This window comes from Rhipicephalus microplus, chromosome 9, assembly GCF_043290135.1.
Source record: "Rhipicephalus microplus isolate Deutch F79 chromosome 9, USDA_Rmic, whole genome shotgun sequence".
Classification (NCBI taxonomy): domain Eukaryota; kingdom Metazoa; phylum Arthropoda; class Arachnida; order Ixodida; family Ixodidae; genus Rhipicephalus; species Rhipicephalus microplus.
This window is the reverse complement of record NC_134708.1, coordinates 11004076-11021057: the sequence shown is the minus strand read 5'-3', so window position 1 is coordinate 11021057 and position 16982 is coordinate 11004076. Positions and strand designations below refer to the sequence as shown.

At 45.7% G+C, this 16982-nt stretch overlaps 1 protein-coding gene across 1 annotated transcript in view; it reads right to left on the bottom strand.

Moving 5' to 3' along the window:
* Nucleotides 1-16982, bottom strand: part of LOC119164856 (uncharacterized) — a 38824-nt gene extending 21842 nt beyond the window's left edge. The window contains exons 1-3 of the mRNA XM_075872726.1: nt 16901-16982; nt 14631-14692; nt 5587-5727 (exon numbers count right to left, since the gene is read on the bottom strand). Of these exons, the coding sequence (XP_075728841.1) occupies nt 5587-5727; nt 14631-14692; nt 16901-16940 (243 nt within the window). The 5' untranslated portion in view covers nt 16941-16982. The remainder of the gene's footprint in view (nt 1-5586; nt 5728-14630; nt 14693-16900) is intronic.

Genomic DNA, 16982 nt, shown 5'->3' with positions numbered 1-16982 from the left:
TTCGAGTACCTACAGCGCCCAGTTTGGGCATTACAGTAGGGGGGAGGAGACATAAAACTTGAAATTGATACAGGGTATGAATACCGATAACAAAACAAGTAAGCATGCTCAGCTTATACAGTGTGTACACATTCTCGGGAACATGAGGCAATCAAGGAAAAGTAAAACACAAACAGAAATGCAAACAGAAATTGGCATATTTCATTTCAACAAAAATTGTGACAGAGCATTTTGAAATGAGGGTGGCGGGGTGGATACAATATATTCTGGGAGGTTGTTCCATTCGTGTGTGGTTTTTGGGAAGAAGGAGTTTTTGTAAGTATTTATGCGACAACGGTATTCGCGAACTTTGCGGGAGTGATCTAGGCGAGAGGATACATAAGTGGGATCTTTAATGTACACGTCTTTATTTAAACCAGTGCTACCAATATAAATATTATGAAATAGATTTAATCTTAAGAATTTGCAAGAATTGCACAGTTAGTTGCACAGAAAGCGGGTCATTCACAACTCAAACCTTACCGAAGTACCCCTGTTGCGGTGTTGCCGTCCAGTGCGCGCAGCCACCAGAAACTCCAAACACAGGAGGCTCAGACGCATCGAACGTCGCATGCTACCAGGCGCAAGAACCACTCATAGTGAACCGCGAAGAAGAAGCCCCTGATGAACGATCTGTCAACTCTGAATGTTTTTTGTCGCAAGAGTTCATTTCCACGGCACCGCAGACTTGCCAAAATTTGCATTTTCAACCTGGAGATGCGACGTCACATGTGGTACCCTCATGCAGTGGTAACCAATCCAATAATCGAACCAATTCAGAAGCAAATCACACATAAAACTTCGTACACAGTTGTTCTTCAGAAGCGTCCGTAATCAACCACGTCACAGAAGCCTCTGAAAAGCAGGCTAGCAATGATGGTGCACCAACAACCATGCCCGATAAGCAAGAAACCTGTTCACCATGCATCAGCTGTCTACAGGACGCGTCAAACCTCGAAGTAAATGAATGTCCCATTCCGAAAGGCTTGCCAATACAGCCATCTCCTGAGCAGCATCAGCAAAGCAAGCATAGCCGAGCACGCACCCTCATGCGACAACAAAATAGACTGCAACGAAGGCATCGACGAACGCAAAATTCAACGGAAGCACACTCACCAATTGAAGAACAGCAGAAAATAAGATCTCTAACCCAAAAAGTATTCCAAGACGTCAAATTTTCTCGCACAGAGGTAAGTCGCCAGAGACGCTCACTGCGCCTGCAGTTAAACAGACCGCAACACCACGGAAAACGCCAAGAAAGCTGCGGAAGCACTTCTTGCATACCGCCAGCCTGCAGGCATCACGCCGTCACAATCCGTCAAGAAGCACGCATTTTAGAAGCAACGCGTCTGTTGCCACGACGGTGCTGCATCCGATGCCAAAGACATCCGTCAATCCAATGCTACACAGATTTCAAACCTTGTTCGTTCCTCACAAGACCTCAAATCGTGTTATCATCAGTGCAGATGTCAAGGGTGTGGTTATGCCATCCAAAACGCAACAGTCAGCCTCGCCCACCAGAACTCCTGCGTTAACCGGACTGCTGCACTCTCCGTTGAAGTCATTGAAAGTTTACGGAACTCCTCTGGAGCATAGAACCAATTTTGACTTTTGACATTTGCGACTTTTCAACCTCTCCCTGTTTACTTTTTCTTGTTCATAATTCATGCCTTCTTTCGGGGGGAGGGGGAATCGTGTGACGTATCAAGCGATGGTTGGTAGAGGCAGAGAAGGAAGAAGTCAGAGATAGAATAAACATGGCGTATGAGCCACGCCACGTCTCCCGCATCTATCTATCTATCTATCTATCTATCTATCTATCTATCTACCATTCGCGACAAATGTCGTAATCTGCTTATATGCCATCTGGTGACACGTTGCGTCTGCCGTTACTCCCCAACGCCACAAGTTTCCCTTCTGCCGAATAAAGGCTAAAACCCATTAGCATACCGCAATATATCGCTTCTTTGATCCTATGGCCACGGCAGTCGCATTTCGATGGAGGCGCTGTGCTAGCCGGGGCCCGTGTTCTACTTGGGCGATTTCAGCACAAGTTCAAGCACGCCAGATGGTCGAAATTAATCTGCAATGCGACACCACGGCTTACCCGATAGCCCGAGTCGCTCTGGGGTGTTTCAGCGCGTAAGCAAAACCCTACCGCAATATCCATATATACATACACCGTCCCTCCTACGCGTCTTGCAACTGTTAGTAAAATATAGACGTATTATGGTACATCGACCATGCGGTTTTTTTACATCGTTAGCGCGTAAAACCCGGTAAATAAAGTTCCGCCGCCAATTAAACCGTACATAAAGAAGCAGCACAGCTACGTGGGAAAACTGAAGTGGCGCGGAGCTGAAAATGCTCCTTTCTTCCTCTCCCTATTGCTTTCTCTTTCGCTATTTTCTATTCATTATCTCTATCTCTATTTCTTGCTTCCTCTTTCTATCAATTTTTCTCACTCTCTATTTTTATCTGTCTTTTTTATTATTCTTTTTTTATGGTGTGCTTTACTCTTTCTTTCTTCGTCCCCTCACTTCTGACTTCCTCTACGTCACTTCCCTTTCCCACCCACTTGCTAAACTGTACTGTAAGCTATCGCTTGGGTTAACTGTTGTCCTGTTCAATTCGTGAGAACCAGTAATGACTAATGGACCCGCTGCGGTGGTCTAGTGGCTAAGCTACTCGGCTGCTGGCCCGCAGGTCGCGGGATTGAATCCCGGCTGCATTTCCGATGGAGGCGGAAATGTTGTAGGCCCGTGTGCTCAGATTTGGGTGCACGTTACAGAACCCCAGGTGGTCGAAATTTCCAGAGCCTTCCACTACGGCATCTCTGATAATCATATGGTGGTTTTGGGACGTTAAACCCCACATATCAATCAATCAGTAGTGACTAATGGTACTCGCCCGACTTCTGTGCCCACGCCCGTTGATGTTGACGACAGTTTTCCGGTGACCACGGATATTCTACGGCCGGTTACAACAGTTTACTCGGCTAGAAGAAATGAATCGGCGATATATTCTACGCGACGCGTTCGGCCCCGTTCTGCCAGAGGAAATCGGGCAGCGTGCCAGATGAAAACGCGACACCCTTTATTTCTTCGCATCGGCTAATGGAATGCCGAATATCTGGGTCTCCTCCGCCGTGCTCGACTGATCTCGCGCGGAAAGGCACAGTCCCACGGGTTTTCGCGCCAATTCGCCGCCTGGTCGAGCGACATTACGCGACATCAGGAAGAGGCGTACTCTGGTCTCGACTGCCTGCCTGCCTGCCCGCTTGACTTTTCCTCTTGCTAATGCACGTCGTCTCGTTCGATGTGGTTCTGCGAGGTCGCAAGATCGATTGGGCTAAAAAGCGCCACCACCCAAAAGTTGTGCGCGTCTTCGTTTTGATGGTAATGGCGGGGAGGATGTGTTCACTGTGATGGCGCTGACTCACAACTAGAGTCAGCGCCATCAGAGTAATCTATACCCAACACATACTCAAGATCTTTAGGTTAGGTGCTTGAGACTTTTTTATTGTGACAAATACTTGCCCTTAAGGCATAATATGTTGTGCGTATATGTGTATTAAATGTGCACCGTTAGTCCGGTATTGTGTAATAAATGAAGTGTCTGGTGTAATGTGTTATGTATCTAAAACTCGCAACTGGTTGTCTCGCTGTAGCGAAGGTCGGCTTGCAGGAGGTGACGGGAGCGTTGCGACTGTAACCCTTGCCATGTCCATATAAAGTGGTATTTATATGCCTAGCTTCCTTTCTTCACTTTTAATTCTCAACAAGGCTGCCACACCGAAACATCAATATCCCTTATTTTCTTGTGTTCAGCCATGCTCGTATTTTTATTCAAAGATTATTTTCTACCCGAAGGGTGGCCGTCGACGGCTTTATTTCACCCACAAAAGGAGACTGCAGCCAAGAACCGAGTAGCAGGACATCTAAAGAAAGGCCTATGCAGCTAAAAATCAGACATTGTAACTTCAGACTAAAAAATTACAACTAATAAATGAAAATGTTAAACGTGAAAGTAGTCAGCCTACTTTTTTGAAACGATATAACGAAGGCTTCGGAGCAATAATATCAATAAATATGTACTAACGTGGTAATTTTTTTTTCTTTGTTCATGTAATCCAACACTACAGTGAAGACATCTTTGTGGCTGTAACCAAACGCAGTGCCTTCAAATTATAAAATTGCTGCAACATTTATTTCTACTCCTAACTTTGAAATGAAGCAAGCAGGTACGTTTCTTTCGGATTAAAATACACGTAACAAAATATAACAAACTGGTTCGTTGTCTTTATTTTCTTAAAAACTTAAATAAGAGCCTTATTTGCAGCTTTAAAGAACCAATAATTTGAAACTGCATATCTTTGTTCATATCTGCATGCTCGCATTCTCCGTCTTTTTTCGGCGGTTAACGTGTAGTGCAGCAAATACCAGCTGTGCAGGTTTTATTATCACGAAACTGAAGCACAGTATGTAGCATACTTAACAGCGTTGGGTAGATGTTCGTCGGAGACGAGCTGCGAAACCGCTCGCGTGCTTCTCTTGATGTGCAGCTAAAGACAACACTTCGAATAAAGATTAAATCAGGAACTCTAACATAACAGGTGATAATTGTAACATCGCCTTTATACTGTACGATAAACTCCCAAAGTCATCCAAACCGCCGGTAATAACAGTTCGCAGAGTTCAACATAGAAACCACGTATAGGTCACACACTGCATCATTTTTTACGCAGCATGTCCAATCCCATCAAACTTCACGGCCCCCGAAAGTTAACGACGAAGTGCACATGTTATGTTCCCATGACAATCCACAGATTAATTGAACTTAGCTTAGTGACTGCTTTCGCAACACTAAGGCCCGTGCATTCTTTGCGACATCGAATAACGACAAAAACGGCACCTGTTGCAATGTGCTGCAGCTTTTAATCGACTTACGCTATTGTGGAGCATATCTGCGTTGTTCGACCTCTTCTCGGCCCAGGCTATACAATATCCGCGGAGTTAAGCGACGTTCATAAGTTCGTGCAACCAGTTTGACCCAGTCCGAAATCATTGGCTCATCGTAAGTTCCCTATATTGAAACACATCGTCAAAGTTAGTTCACCGTAATCGTAAGCCCATAAAGCTGCGCCAGCACACAACAATTTCTATTTTCCTTTTATTTCTTTTTGTGTAACCACTTATTGATGAAGGGATCATCGACGTTTCGTGTCCCGACGTTCATCGCAGGCGTAATACGTTCTCCAAACGAAGCCTATAACGAAAAATGAGGTTCAGTATCCGCTGCCTATGGTCACTCGTATTCGCCATAGCCCATCGACGCCTGCGTGTATTTCGCACGCGTTCGCCTACATATTCGGGCGGGTAAACATGGCAACGCGTCCCGTTCTCTGGGCGATCAGCATCGATACGAGGCGCGGAAGCGGGCAGAGCGAATCAACCAAGAATAATAAGTAACCCAACGCGGTGTAAAGAAATGGGCAAGCGAGAACGAGCTGTAACAAAACAAGGAAATACGAAGCAAAGAACTTACATTGCTCACCGGGGCGGCTCTGTCCACGAGGCCTTCAGAGGCGAGCGTTGGACCACCGCACAGTGCGCCGAGGCCGAAGTCCTTCAGCTGACGTTCAGCCTTGAAGCTGGCCCGAACGCACTTGGCCAGGTTGCCTGGGAACTGCAACCGATTCAGTACGTCCCTTGATCATTCCTGCGCCTGTAGCGATCTGCAGCATATTATACGCCGTTTAAAGTGGAGCGCACACATGCGCACCGCACCACGCATGCCACTGTGGACCGATGACCGGTATACAAAAAAAAAAAAAAACAAGAGCGGTCGCGGCGCTGCATTGTTTTTGAATCACTTAATAATGCTGTCACACGCTTGAAACTGACGTTGAAGTAATGCGCATGCTCGCGTATGAGATTAGTTCGGTGCAGTACAGCTGACTGTGCAAAGGGAGGTATAGTACACGCTTATACCACGCGCTATCAAAAGCACACATGACACGTGTTCGGACAGCTTTGTCCCGTCGTGACTGCGCCCGTAATCTGCTAAGATAAAGCGATCCAAACGAAGCTAAACTATGGAGAACCATTTCGCAAACAGATGAATATCTTGCGCCGGTTACCAACTCAGCATAGAATAGAAGATGACGTTTCGCGCATGCCTCTATGGATCTGCCCCCTTTCCTCCGGCGTCTGCTACGTTGGTTCGATAAAACGGGACGCTGCTGGCGACATGGTTGCCGCTTCGATTTTTGCACGTCGGGTGCGTACCGCGTCAACGCTTTTGCGTTCGCGACGGCGACTTCAGGTAGTCACAGACTATCTTTATGACGTATAAACATGCCGATCAATGTTGTAATCCCCCGGCTTCGCAGTTATTGAGTTAGTGATTTAAAAACTAACAGCAACTAACTTGACGTCATTATCTGAACGTTAACACTAATTTTACCAACTTCTATTCGCAACAAGAACGATCTATATTATATAGGTCCCATTTTATATAGCAATGATGCCCATCCAAATATGCGTTTATTTGACGTCCTTTTGTGGTCTATTATACACGCAGTAAGCCTTCCTAATTTTAATCACTTCCTTGTTCTCTTCAACTCACACTCTGCAACGAGGTTGTAATGATTTATTGCCAAAAATATACGATGTCGAACGCAGTGCAGTCTGAGCGACCGGTTTCACTTAGCCTCGGTACTTCAACTGCCGTATTTACCTGCACACTGTCAGCGCTCGTTATCAAGCGTATGCGGTTAAACGATCTATGACGTTGGCTGAATGGTAAATACCTGAATGTTGGCCAACATTAGTTAGTGGCATTAGCGTTTGTCGTATTTTTCCCTTCACTGATTAAACAGTACCAGAGTTTATACATCACGTCAAGCTAAAAAATATATCGCCCCGCCGCGGTGGTCTAGTGGCTAAGGTACTCGGCTGCTGAACCGCAGGTCGCGGGATCAAATCCCGGCTGCGGCAGCTGCATTTCCGATGGAGGCGGAAATGTTGTAGGCCCGTGTGCTCAGATTCGGGTGCAAATTTCGACCACCTCGACCAGGTAGTCGAAATTTCCGGAGCCCTCCACTACGGCGTCTCTCATAATCATATCGTGGTTTTGGGACGTTAAACCCCACAAATCAATCAAACAATCAAAAATATCTGTTTTTATTTCTATATTTTCGTCTGTGTGTCTCGTCCTGCATGCTATATAGCTTGAAATATTCTAGGGAAGCGGAGAGTTTACTTACAACCGATGCAGCTCGACGTCACGTCATCCTGGCAACTATGGCGGCGATGTGACGTCACGTCTGACACATCACCACCATGCAAATCGAATGAAATGCAGTGGTAGTACCATCCAGGGTTTGACGTCCCAGAACTGCGTATGAGAGACGCCGTAGTGTAGGGCTCCGGAAATTCGGACCAGTTGATCTGCTTTAACACGCACTAACATCTCATAGTACTCGAGCCTCCGGAATTTCAGCTCCGTTGAAATGTGATCGCCCTGCGCGGCCAGGGTCGAACCCACTACCTTCGAGTCGTCAGCCGAGCACCATGGCCACTGCTTCACCTCGGCGGATGAACAAATGACAAGGCGGGTCGTACGTATACACGCCAGCCTGTCGATGCGTGCACGTATACGGCCGTTTCCCCAGTGTCGGCGGTTAGCCCATGTCACTGTGGGCCCCAGTGACCGAGGACGCGGCACTTCACGGTTCTGTTTTGCCACTGCATCACTGTCTATCAATGTTCTGACCACGCTACCATATAGTGTCACAATTATATACGGGTACAATTTTAAAATAAATACAAGCGTCAACCCCAGATCGGCAGCACACCCGCTTTTCACACGTAAAAAAGTGTCGTGCTGGAGAGTTTCTGCTGTATCTTTTGGTACCTTTCTTCTTTCTGCTAGTGTAAACATTTCGCGTGGTAGTCATGGGATTCATTACAAGTTTGTTCATCCATACTTAGAATAGCGCGTTTCCCTGAACACTCATGTTCAAGTATTGCTGAAATTTACCGAAAAGTTGAAGTTTTGACTGACATAATAGTAATAATAATAATAATAATAATAATAATAATAATAATAATAATAATAATAATAATAATAATAATAATAATAATTTGCACCCTAATGCCCCGATATGATTATGAGAGACGCCGTTGTACAGGACTCAGAGAATATCGACGACCTTTTACATGTATACTGGCATCACTAGGTACACAGGCCCTATAGCGCTACGCCGCCATCGAAAAGCGACCGCCATGGTCGGGATAAAACCCGTGGCATTGAAGTCAGCATCCCAGCACCACTGTGCCACCGGGGCGGACATTCACAGTGAGAATTAGTTACACAAACATATGTCCGTATATGAATATAAAAATTGTTGGAATAACGCCCCAAAACCACTATTTGATTATGAGAGACGCCGTGGTGGAGGACTCCAGAAGTTTCGACCACCTGGGGTTCTTTGGCGTGCACCTGAATCAAAGTACACGGGCTTTAACCGTCCTCGCCTTCATCGATAATACGGCTGCCATGGCAGGGATTCGATCCCGCGACTTGCAGATCAGTAGTCGAGGACAGTAACCATAAGAATCCCATGGTGGGTCTGTATACGAAAATGAACCACCCGAAATACACGTAAGGTGTTTGACGTCAAGGAATTGGGCAAATACGGTTGGATGAGCCACGTATGCAAGTTTTCTCTGGTTGGGTTAGCGACAGCTGTGGGCGGAGCTTGCATTTATTCTTTGGTTCAAATTGAACACGAACGCGGCAGTGACGTTCCGCTCTAGCAATGACGTCATACGAGTTTTTGAGCTGCAAGTGGAATCTCCCGTCAGTGTGTGAAGCGGCAGCTTCCGCGATAGTTAAGTTTGCAGCCGGATCGTAAATCATGCGCGCATCAAAATGGTATTCCGTTGAGTCGGGCTTCCTGGCAGCTTAATTCTCGGTGCGAACTTCCGTGGGCACGCCTGCTTTGAAGTTTTCCGGCTGCCACGTCTCACCAGTTCGCGAGGAACGCCCCCGAGAAAGCTTATTCCATGTAAATTAGCTCTTCTCTGGATGTGCAGTTCGCTTTAATTAAAAAGTCACTGTCAAACTTTCAGGTAAGTTTAAACTGAATGCAAGTGGGGAAGATTTGATTGCCTCCGCGCGATGAACTTTCGCAACTGCCCTATTTTGTAAATACGTTACATTGAAGGCAGTCACTAGCTAAGTATTGCTTTTTCTCTTAAATAGCCGTCACAAGCTCTCGTGTGCGATTAAGAAGAAATACGGATTATGATGGACTACACGAAAATTACTTCAGAGATCTGTCCCGTTTGAGGATGTTTTGCGTCTTTAATGCTTTTTTGCATGTGCGAAGCACAGTAGGATAGCACTCACGATAATTCGCAGAGTTAGAGGTCCCAGTGCAATTGAAACAATCATGAAAGGAAGTGCTTAACACAGCGAGTAGCAAAGATTGAATAGTCCACGTAGAAGAGGAATTATTGCCACAAAAAACAAAAGAGAAAATCTATCTATCTATCTATCTATCTATCTATCTATCTGCCCGCCCGTCCGTCCGTCCGTCCATCCGTCTGTCCGTCCGTCCGTCCGTCTGTCTGTCTGTCCGTCTGTCTGTCCGTCTGTCTGTCTGTCTGTCTGTGCAATAATGCTGCCCCCCGAACTGTTTCCTTCCTCTATGCCGATAATTAGACCTTCAACCATGTGCTTAGTGGTTCACACTCCAGTTGCTACAAGAAACAACGACCATAATGCCCGCATATTTATCCAGGCGACACTGAAAGGCGACAGCATTAACTTCAGGCACCTCGACTGCGAAAGATGACGCATCGAAACGCGTCATTGTTTGAAATTGAGATGTCTAAAGCCACGCATGCTCCTGGGCACACCACGCCAGAGCCCGCAACCGCCGCAAATGTCGCGCCGCAGAGCAAGGCGGGCTGCTCGCGCGTTATACCCAGACGTGGACGCGGCGACACGTACGTAAAACACAGCACGCAGCCTTCAGTATCACTTCAGTAAAAACGGCAGTTCATTCAAGGCAAGCAACGAAACTTATCTTAATCGGACATGTAATCAGATCAGTGCAGCACTTATCTAAGCGACTGCGTGGGGGTGAAAATATATCTATTAGGTTTACAACGTCGTTCGCTCACACTTCCTCGTGTGCGAAGCCACTGCCGTCGTTCCCCGTCCCGCATGTACGGCAATGCGGAGAGGAACTTTTCCTTATTGCCATGCGAAACGCCAGCGCGTCGGGAGGCACACTTCATTCCATTCTCACGCAACAAGTTTGGTTACATGGAGGGCAAGAGTTGGCCCGGGGCATAAGCCTAGCGAAGCAAGGCACCATCTAAAAGCGTTTATGTGTACGGCACGCAATACCCGATAATCGAAACCCCGTTTGGGGTAAGCCGATTATGCTGGCACTTGCACACTTACTTTTGTGCGATATGCAAATGCAACCCATTGTCATTTTGTATCCCCCAGCTACGCAAACGGTTTCTTAGCGAGTGTGGCAGGCGGTGTTAAGTAAGCCGTAATTGCAGGCTACTGCATTGGTCCGAGAAAATGCTCCAAAGGGCCACTGCAGCGGTCTCAGTTGGCTCTCGCAGAGATAAACAAATGAAAAAGGCATTAATAATAACGTCAAGGGCCGCTTAACATATGATAGTGGTTGTGCCGGATGCATGTATTATACATGATAATGACTATAAACACGGTTACGACACTACGGGTGAAATTAAATCTATGGATAGTTATATTTACCGCAAATCGAAAGTATTACCGCAAGCTTTGACGCCATGAGGCGTATAGCCAGAATATCTTGGGGGAAGGAGAGGAGAGAAATCGGTCCATCTTTCTAATACCTACTACAAAAAATAGCGTTGAATGAACGGAGACACAAGAGAAAGACACACTGCTCAGTTGCTACTGTGTCCTCTTCTCGTGTTTTCCTTCATACAACTCTCCTTCGTCGTCAAGCCCAAGTTTCTACAGCGCTCCAGCCCCCCTCCCCCCCCCCCCCATTACTGGCTACGTCAATGCTTGACTCTTCAAGTATTTAAAGGGCCCCTACAGCCTGTAAAAATAGCAAATACAAGCTCGTCATTTGATTTGTGGGGTTTAACGTCCCAAAACCACCATATGATTATGAGAGACGCCGTAGTGGAGGGCTCCGGAAATTTTGACCACCTGGGGTTCTTTAACGTGCACCCAAATCTGAGCACACGGGCCTCGACATTTCCGCCTCCATCTGAAATGCAGCCGCTACAAGCTCGTCATTTTCTCCTTGCGTTTCGCGCCATTGCGGCACGATTGATGACGTCAGCAGATTGGTCACGCGACGCCAGAGTGAAATGAGCTCTCCATTGGTCGATATGAGAGAGGTATCTGATGCAAATCGTCCGCTACTTTCATTTGTCACGCAGTCGCGTGTCCATTCTTCTTTATCACGCATGACTATCGTGTGCGGTAAAGTAATTTCACTTCGTTTTTTTTTTTTGTGACTGCGCAAGGGCAGATAGTAGTGTGTAGCTTCTAACTGTTTGGCACGGCAAATATCACCACTGTAAAACATCACTAATGTATCGCTCTCTACCGTTTCCTTCTTGCACCACGATGTCGATGCGGGGATGTTCGCATAGCATCGCACTCGTTCGCAAACGCTGACGAACACCAGTCCACCGGTGAAAACCGTTAGAAACAAAATTAAAACGACCACGGTGTTCTGTCTTTTACCTTCCCTGCCCAAGTACGTTTGGCTTGAATGATGCTTTCGCTTCTGTAAGGGATAGTGAAGGAGCGCTAACACAGCTGTCGCCGCCGACGCGGTGCATTGCAAAGGGTTCAATGAATGGCCTGTTGCAAAAGAACGTCCTGTTGTGTTGCCGTATACATTCATAACGTGTCCCTCAGACTAAATAAAACCCCGAAGAGGTCCACATACCCATAGTTCTCACGGCTCTTAACAAGTTAATTTCACTGTACCATAAAGTCAACAACAACCAACAGTGGTCTAATAAGTTATGTGCCGTTTGAACAATTAGGGCAAGTTTATTGAATGTGAAAATTGAGTCTATCGTATACCGCTTTTTTTTTTTTTGTGGAAAGACGTGTATTGGTCAAAGCGGAAGGTGCATCAAGCTCGACTACTCGAGCAGAACTACAACTGCAAGCATATTACTCAGCCCGAAACATGGCTACTCATAGCAACAGGTGTCAGCCTCATCCGAAGTTTGATAGCACCACGATTGTTTCATGATGTCCTGTTTGAAAAGAACGAAAGCACTCATACTTATGCAATGCAACACGCCGGCATTGACAGCTGTGTTAGCGCTCCATCACAATTTCTTACAGAAGCGAAAGCATCATTCCTCCTGCAGGGTGAGGAAGTTAACAGACGTCGAGTTGACAGATGATAGCCCCTCTCGTGGCGCAGTTCTTTCGCACGTGTGAGTGTTTATGTTGCGTTTTTTTATCCCCCTTTCTTTGTGCGCATATACTGCGTCGTGATTTCGCACAAGTAAACGGTTGTAAGTTCACGCTTGTGTTGTCCTGTTTCTTTTTTTCTTCGTCGATTTTCTCTCATTTTAGCGCATCATAAGGTCACACTACGTGCAACACACTGACCCTTGCCTTGGCTCTTCTACCACATGAACATGGGAAACGTCAACGTTGGTGCCTTTACGGAAAAGGAAATTGTGCGTGTGTCATGAGACGCGCCATAGTTCCCACTAACAGATGTAATATGTTGTGCCAGAAGCGTAGAATCACACCAACTGTCACACCACGGGAAAACTAGAAATGCTTGATTGATTGATATGTGGGGTTTAACGTCCCAAAACCACTATATGATTATGAGAGACGCCGTAGTGGAGGGCTCCGGAAATTTAGACCACCTGGGGTTCTTTAACGTGCACCAAAATCTGAGCACACGGGCCTACAACATTTCCGCCTCCATCGGAAATGCAGCCGCCGCAGCTGAGATTCGAACCCGCGCCCTGCGGGTCAGCAGCCGAGTACCTTAGCCACTAGACCACCGCGGCGGGGCCACCACGGGAAATTCGCAATGGATGGGTGATTTTAACGCCCGCCCATTACAAAGCTGTTTCACATAATTAATCATAAGGAACAACGTCAACAAAGAGTGTAGCTGCTTAGGGACGCGCATTGCCTTACGGATGCAACGTGGGTATACTTCGCCAATTCGCAGAATGACGACTTAAGGCGTAGCGGCTACTTCGTAACTGCACTCGCAGTATAGGCGTTGTGGGCTATGTTCAAAATAGGGAACATTACACGCGAAGCTGTTCTTTTCATCACGGCTTGGCTATAGCGAATGAGAAGGCTACGCGAACTGGGCCAGATCACGCTGTCGCGTCGTATACTCTTGAAGACGAAACTCGAATGTCCTCCAAGTCTTGTTTGCTTTTTGCATCGGAATGGTTGACAAAGTGCGGCCACGGTTCACCAGTGCAGTAGCGAGGAAAACATCGTATACACATCCCCTGTCGCTGTCTTCGACCCAGCTCCCGTGGAAATTCCCTAGAGACGTGGCATCGGCACGCCTCAACGACCAGCCGTATAGTGTGGGCAATCGATCATCCTGTAGCGTCGGAGGATACGATGTTTGCGCCAGAAAAAGCGACCTAGAGTACTCTCCTTCCCCTCCGCCCGTCAAAGTGAGTGCCCTGTTTCCATCACAGCCCTCGAAGACCAGCGATGACTGATTAACCAGTCTATATCCGAATCGCAGCGGCAAATGGTTCCCTGGAGTAACTGTTGGACCCTCCAGGGCGTCACAAGCGAACGTAATAAAAGCGTTCTGCGACTGCTGCGATGGAGTCGTCTCGTTAAACAACCGTGACACTCTCGCGTTTCTCATGTTTTTCTTTTCATCCCTTGTCTCTCCACCTAACATTTTCGTTCATCCCTTTCCGTCGCCTGTTATCACACTCCATGTGATACAGAAAAGGGGGTAAAAAAAGGCGGGGGGGGGGGGGGCAAAGTAGTTTGGGCTTTTACTTTACAGTAAAACTTTGACGCTCTCCTGACATATCATTTATACTTCATTCTCTTCATCGTCAAGGCAAGTTCATAGTGAACATATGCCTTTTATGAGTGCGGTATTACACTTAATAATGTAAATTTGATACTTAACAACGAAGAGTACTGAGAAAAAAATAACATTTAAAACTAGAAACAACGCCAGCGACACGACAACCGAAAAAGAAAAAAAAATACAAGTGAGTCGCTGTCTGTCGCAGCCCGGTATCTTGTTCGCGCTGTTTCTAGTTTTCTCTCGACTGGTATCAACAGGCCCATTCAAGCACTGTATAGTACTTGATAACAACAACAAAAAGGGATGCTCAATCTCTACTTTCCATTTCATTACACGTAAATTTCCCTGAATAAGTAAACGACTTTATGGTGTACGTTGCACTAATTTGGTAAAAATCATGTCGGTCTATATCTTGATACGTAACAGAACCTGTGTTGAACAAATTTGTGTTGTTTTGCAGCTGAATAAAAGACATAGGATTTACCTCAGATTTAGTCTCAACCCCGATGCACGTGACGGCATCCAGGCGTCGCTGATGTCGTTGACCTGCATGCGAAGCAAGCAGGAATAAAGCAATGATTGGTGGTATGTACATAATTATATTCAAATTTTTATAGAATGATAGCGTGCCGATTACGTTAAGCAGCGGAACTGTGGCGTATCTAATCTAATCAAAACATTTTCTCCGTTGAGTTTGTGCCTAAATTATACAGGAACCAGAAACGTATAATAAAAATCAAGAATGACAAAATGCTGATTATATAGCTTAAGCAGTATAATTGTGACTTTTCTAATCTAATCAAATTTTTTGGACGAGTTTGTGCCTAACTTACACAAAAAAGTGCATAATAAAAAATCACGCAGAGGAGGAGGAGGATAGGTTGACGAAAGGAAAAGAGGCAACCTCTGCAGCCCTAGCTGGACTGCACGTAGCGTTGGCTCAGCGCCAAGATGACCCAACTATAGGTAATACTGTTAATATTGTTGCAGTAGTAGTAGTCGTCGTAGTAGGCAGCCACATCTCGTTTAGTTCTTGAAATGTCCGCTGGATGGTGGTACTTGTATATAAGTATATTATGAAAAGATGCAACGTGGAGGTAATTGGAGTGTTCACTGCATGGACCGACGGGTGCATGGACGGGAGCACGGACGGACGCACGAACGGATGGACGGAAGCAAAAACGAACGAACAGACGTTAGCACGGACGGACTGACGAGCGCTTCGTTCCCCTCATCATCATTGACTCCGTGATATGCTGTGAACCTTGCTGGATTTAGTTGAATTAATGTGCAATATTTGGTAACCCCGGCCTTCGAGTTGCGATCGATTCGCCCCCACGAAGCTATATTGCTAGTGTCCTGGTTAGGTCACTTGTTATAGCGATCGCCGCGGAAAGTCGTTGGTCCCCGGGTTTGATCCCCGGCACAAGACAAAATTTTTTTGACAACTACAAAACTTCCTTTCTGAGTGATCCATGCGGATTTATTTATTCGACATGTCCTTGCGCGTGAACGAACATTGAAGAGGGTAGGGGCAAACGCTTGCACATACAATAAAAACTTCGTTGTAGATACGGAATTTACAAATACAGAATTTTACAATGAAACATTTAACAAATTTCAGGGGGAACAGCAAAAGCCACAACACGCTAAGTAAATAATAAAAACGATTAAGACAGTTATTCCTGGAAGTGTTAGAAAATTAGCTCATTGAGTACACGGGAAGCGAAAAAATATAACGACGAATGAAATATCCATAAATTGACAAATCGTGCGAGAAAAACATGACGAACATAACAAAAATAGACATGATATAATTGATGAGAATCGCTATGTCAATAAAAAGGGCAACGAAGGGAATGCATAAGTGGAGGCATGGACTTCAATATGACAGTAAAATAGGTTTTATGAAGAAACTGCGCATTTCATTTATTTTAAATAAAACTCTGAAGTGCGATTTTGAAGTTATTAACGTTGGTTTTGCTTGCGTGTGATGCAAGTTACATGACAACCGCTAAATCTTTGTAACTCTCTGCTACAAAACAGGTGGTTGTCTTTTTTTTTTTTTTTACGCAACAGCGTTAGAGAGCTCGTTTTGCTGAAATTCCGCAGTTGGCGTCGGTTTTGCGTGGTTTTGAGCGAAAAAATTATCATCTTTTCTAAATTAAGAAATATAAAAAAATTGCTTCGAAGTGAGAATGGAAACCCGGCTGTCTTCGCGGCAAGTAGGTGTTTTACCACAACAAAGACACGTCATTGCTTGAAACCTGACGGGGGCAAAGGAATGCTACAGGAGTATCATATACTGGAAGGAGTCTCCCTAGCGCATATGTTATTGCGCGGCAGAATCTTAGAGTCGCACCTGGCGTCGAAAGTGATTCGCGCAACGAGTCGGTGGTCCCAAGTTCTGCACTAATTACTAAGTGTGTGCAGGTGCACACGGCACCTTACGGACGAGTAGCTGGTACTTTACCAATTAGCAAAAGGAAGAACGATGGCACTTGGCAGCTGTATATCTAGTAGACATTCTTGGATAGTTTGAAACGGCCAGTGTTACGCGCACAAACGTTCCTTTTCAATTATATATATATATATATATATATATATATATATATATATATATATATATATATATATATATATATATATATATATATATATATATATATATATATATATATAATCTAGCCACCCCAGCTTGCTGAATCACGCAGTACTAATTAGCAACGCTGAGTAAAGACGGACGGGACTTACTGCACAATTGGTTCACAAGCTGCGAGATGGTCTGGCCCATCGCAGTCGGGAGAAGACACAGCAGCACGAGTACGGTGGCCCG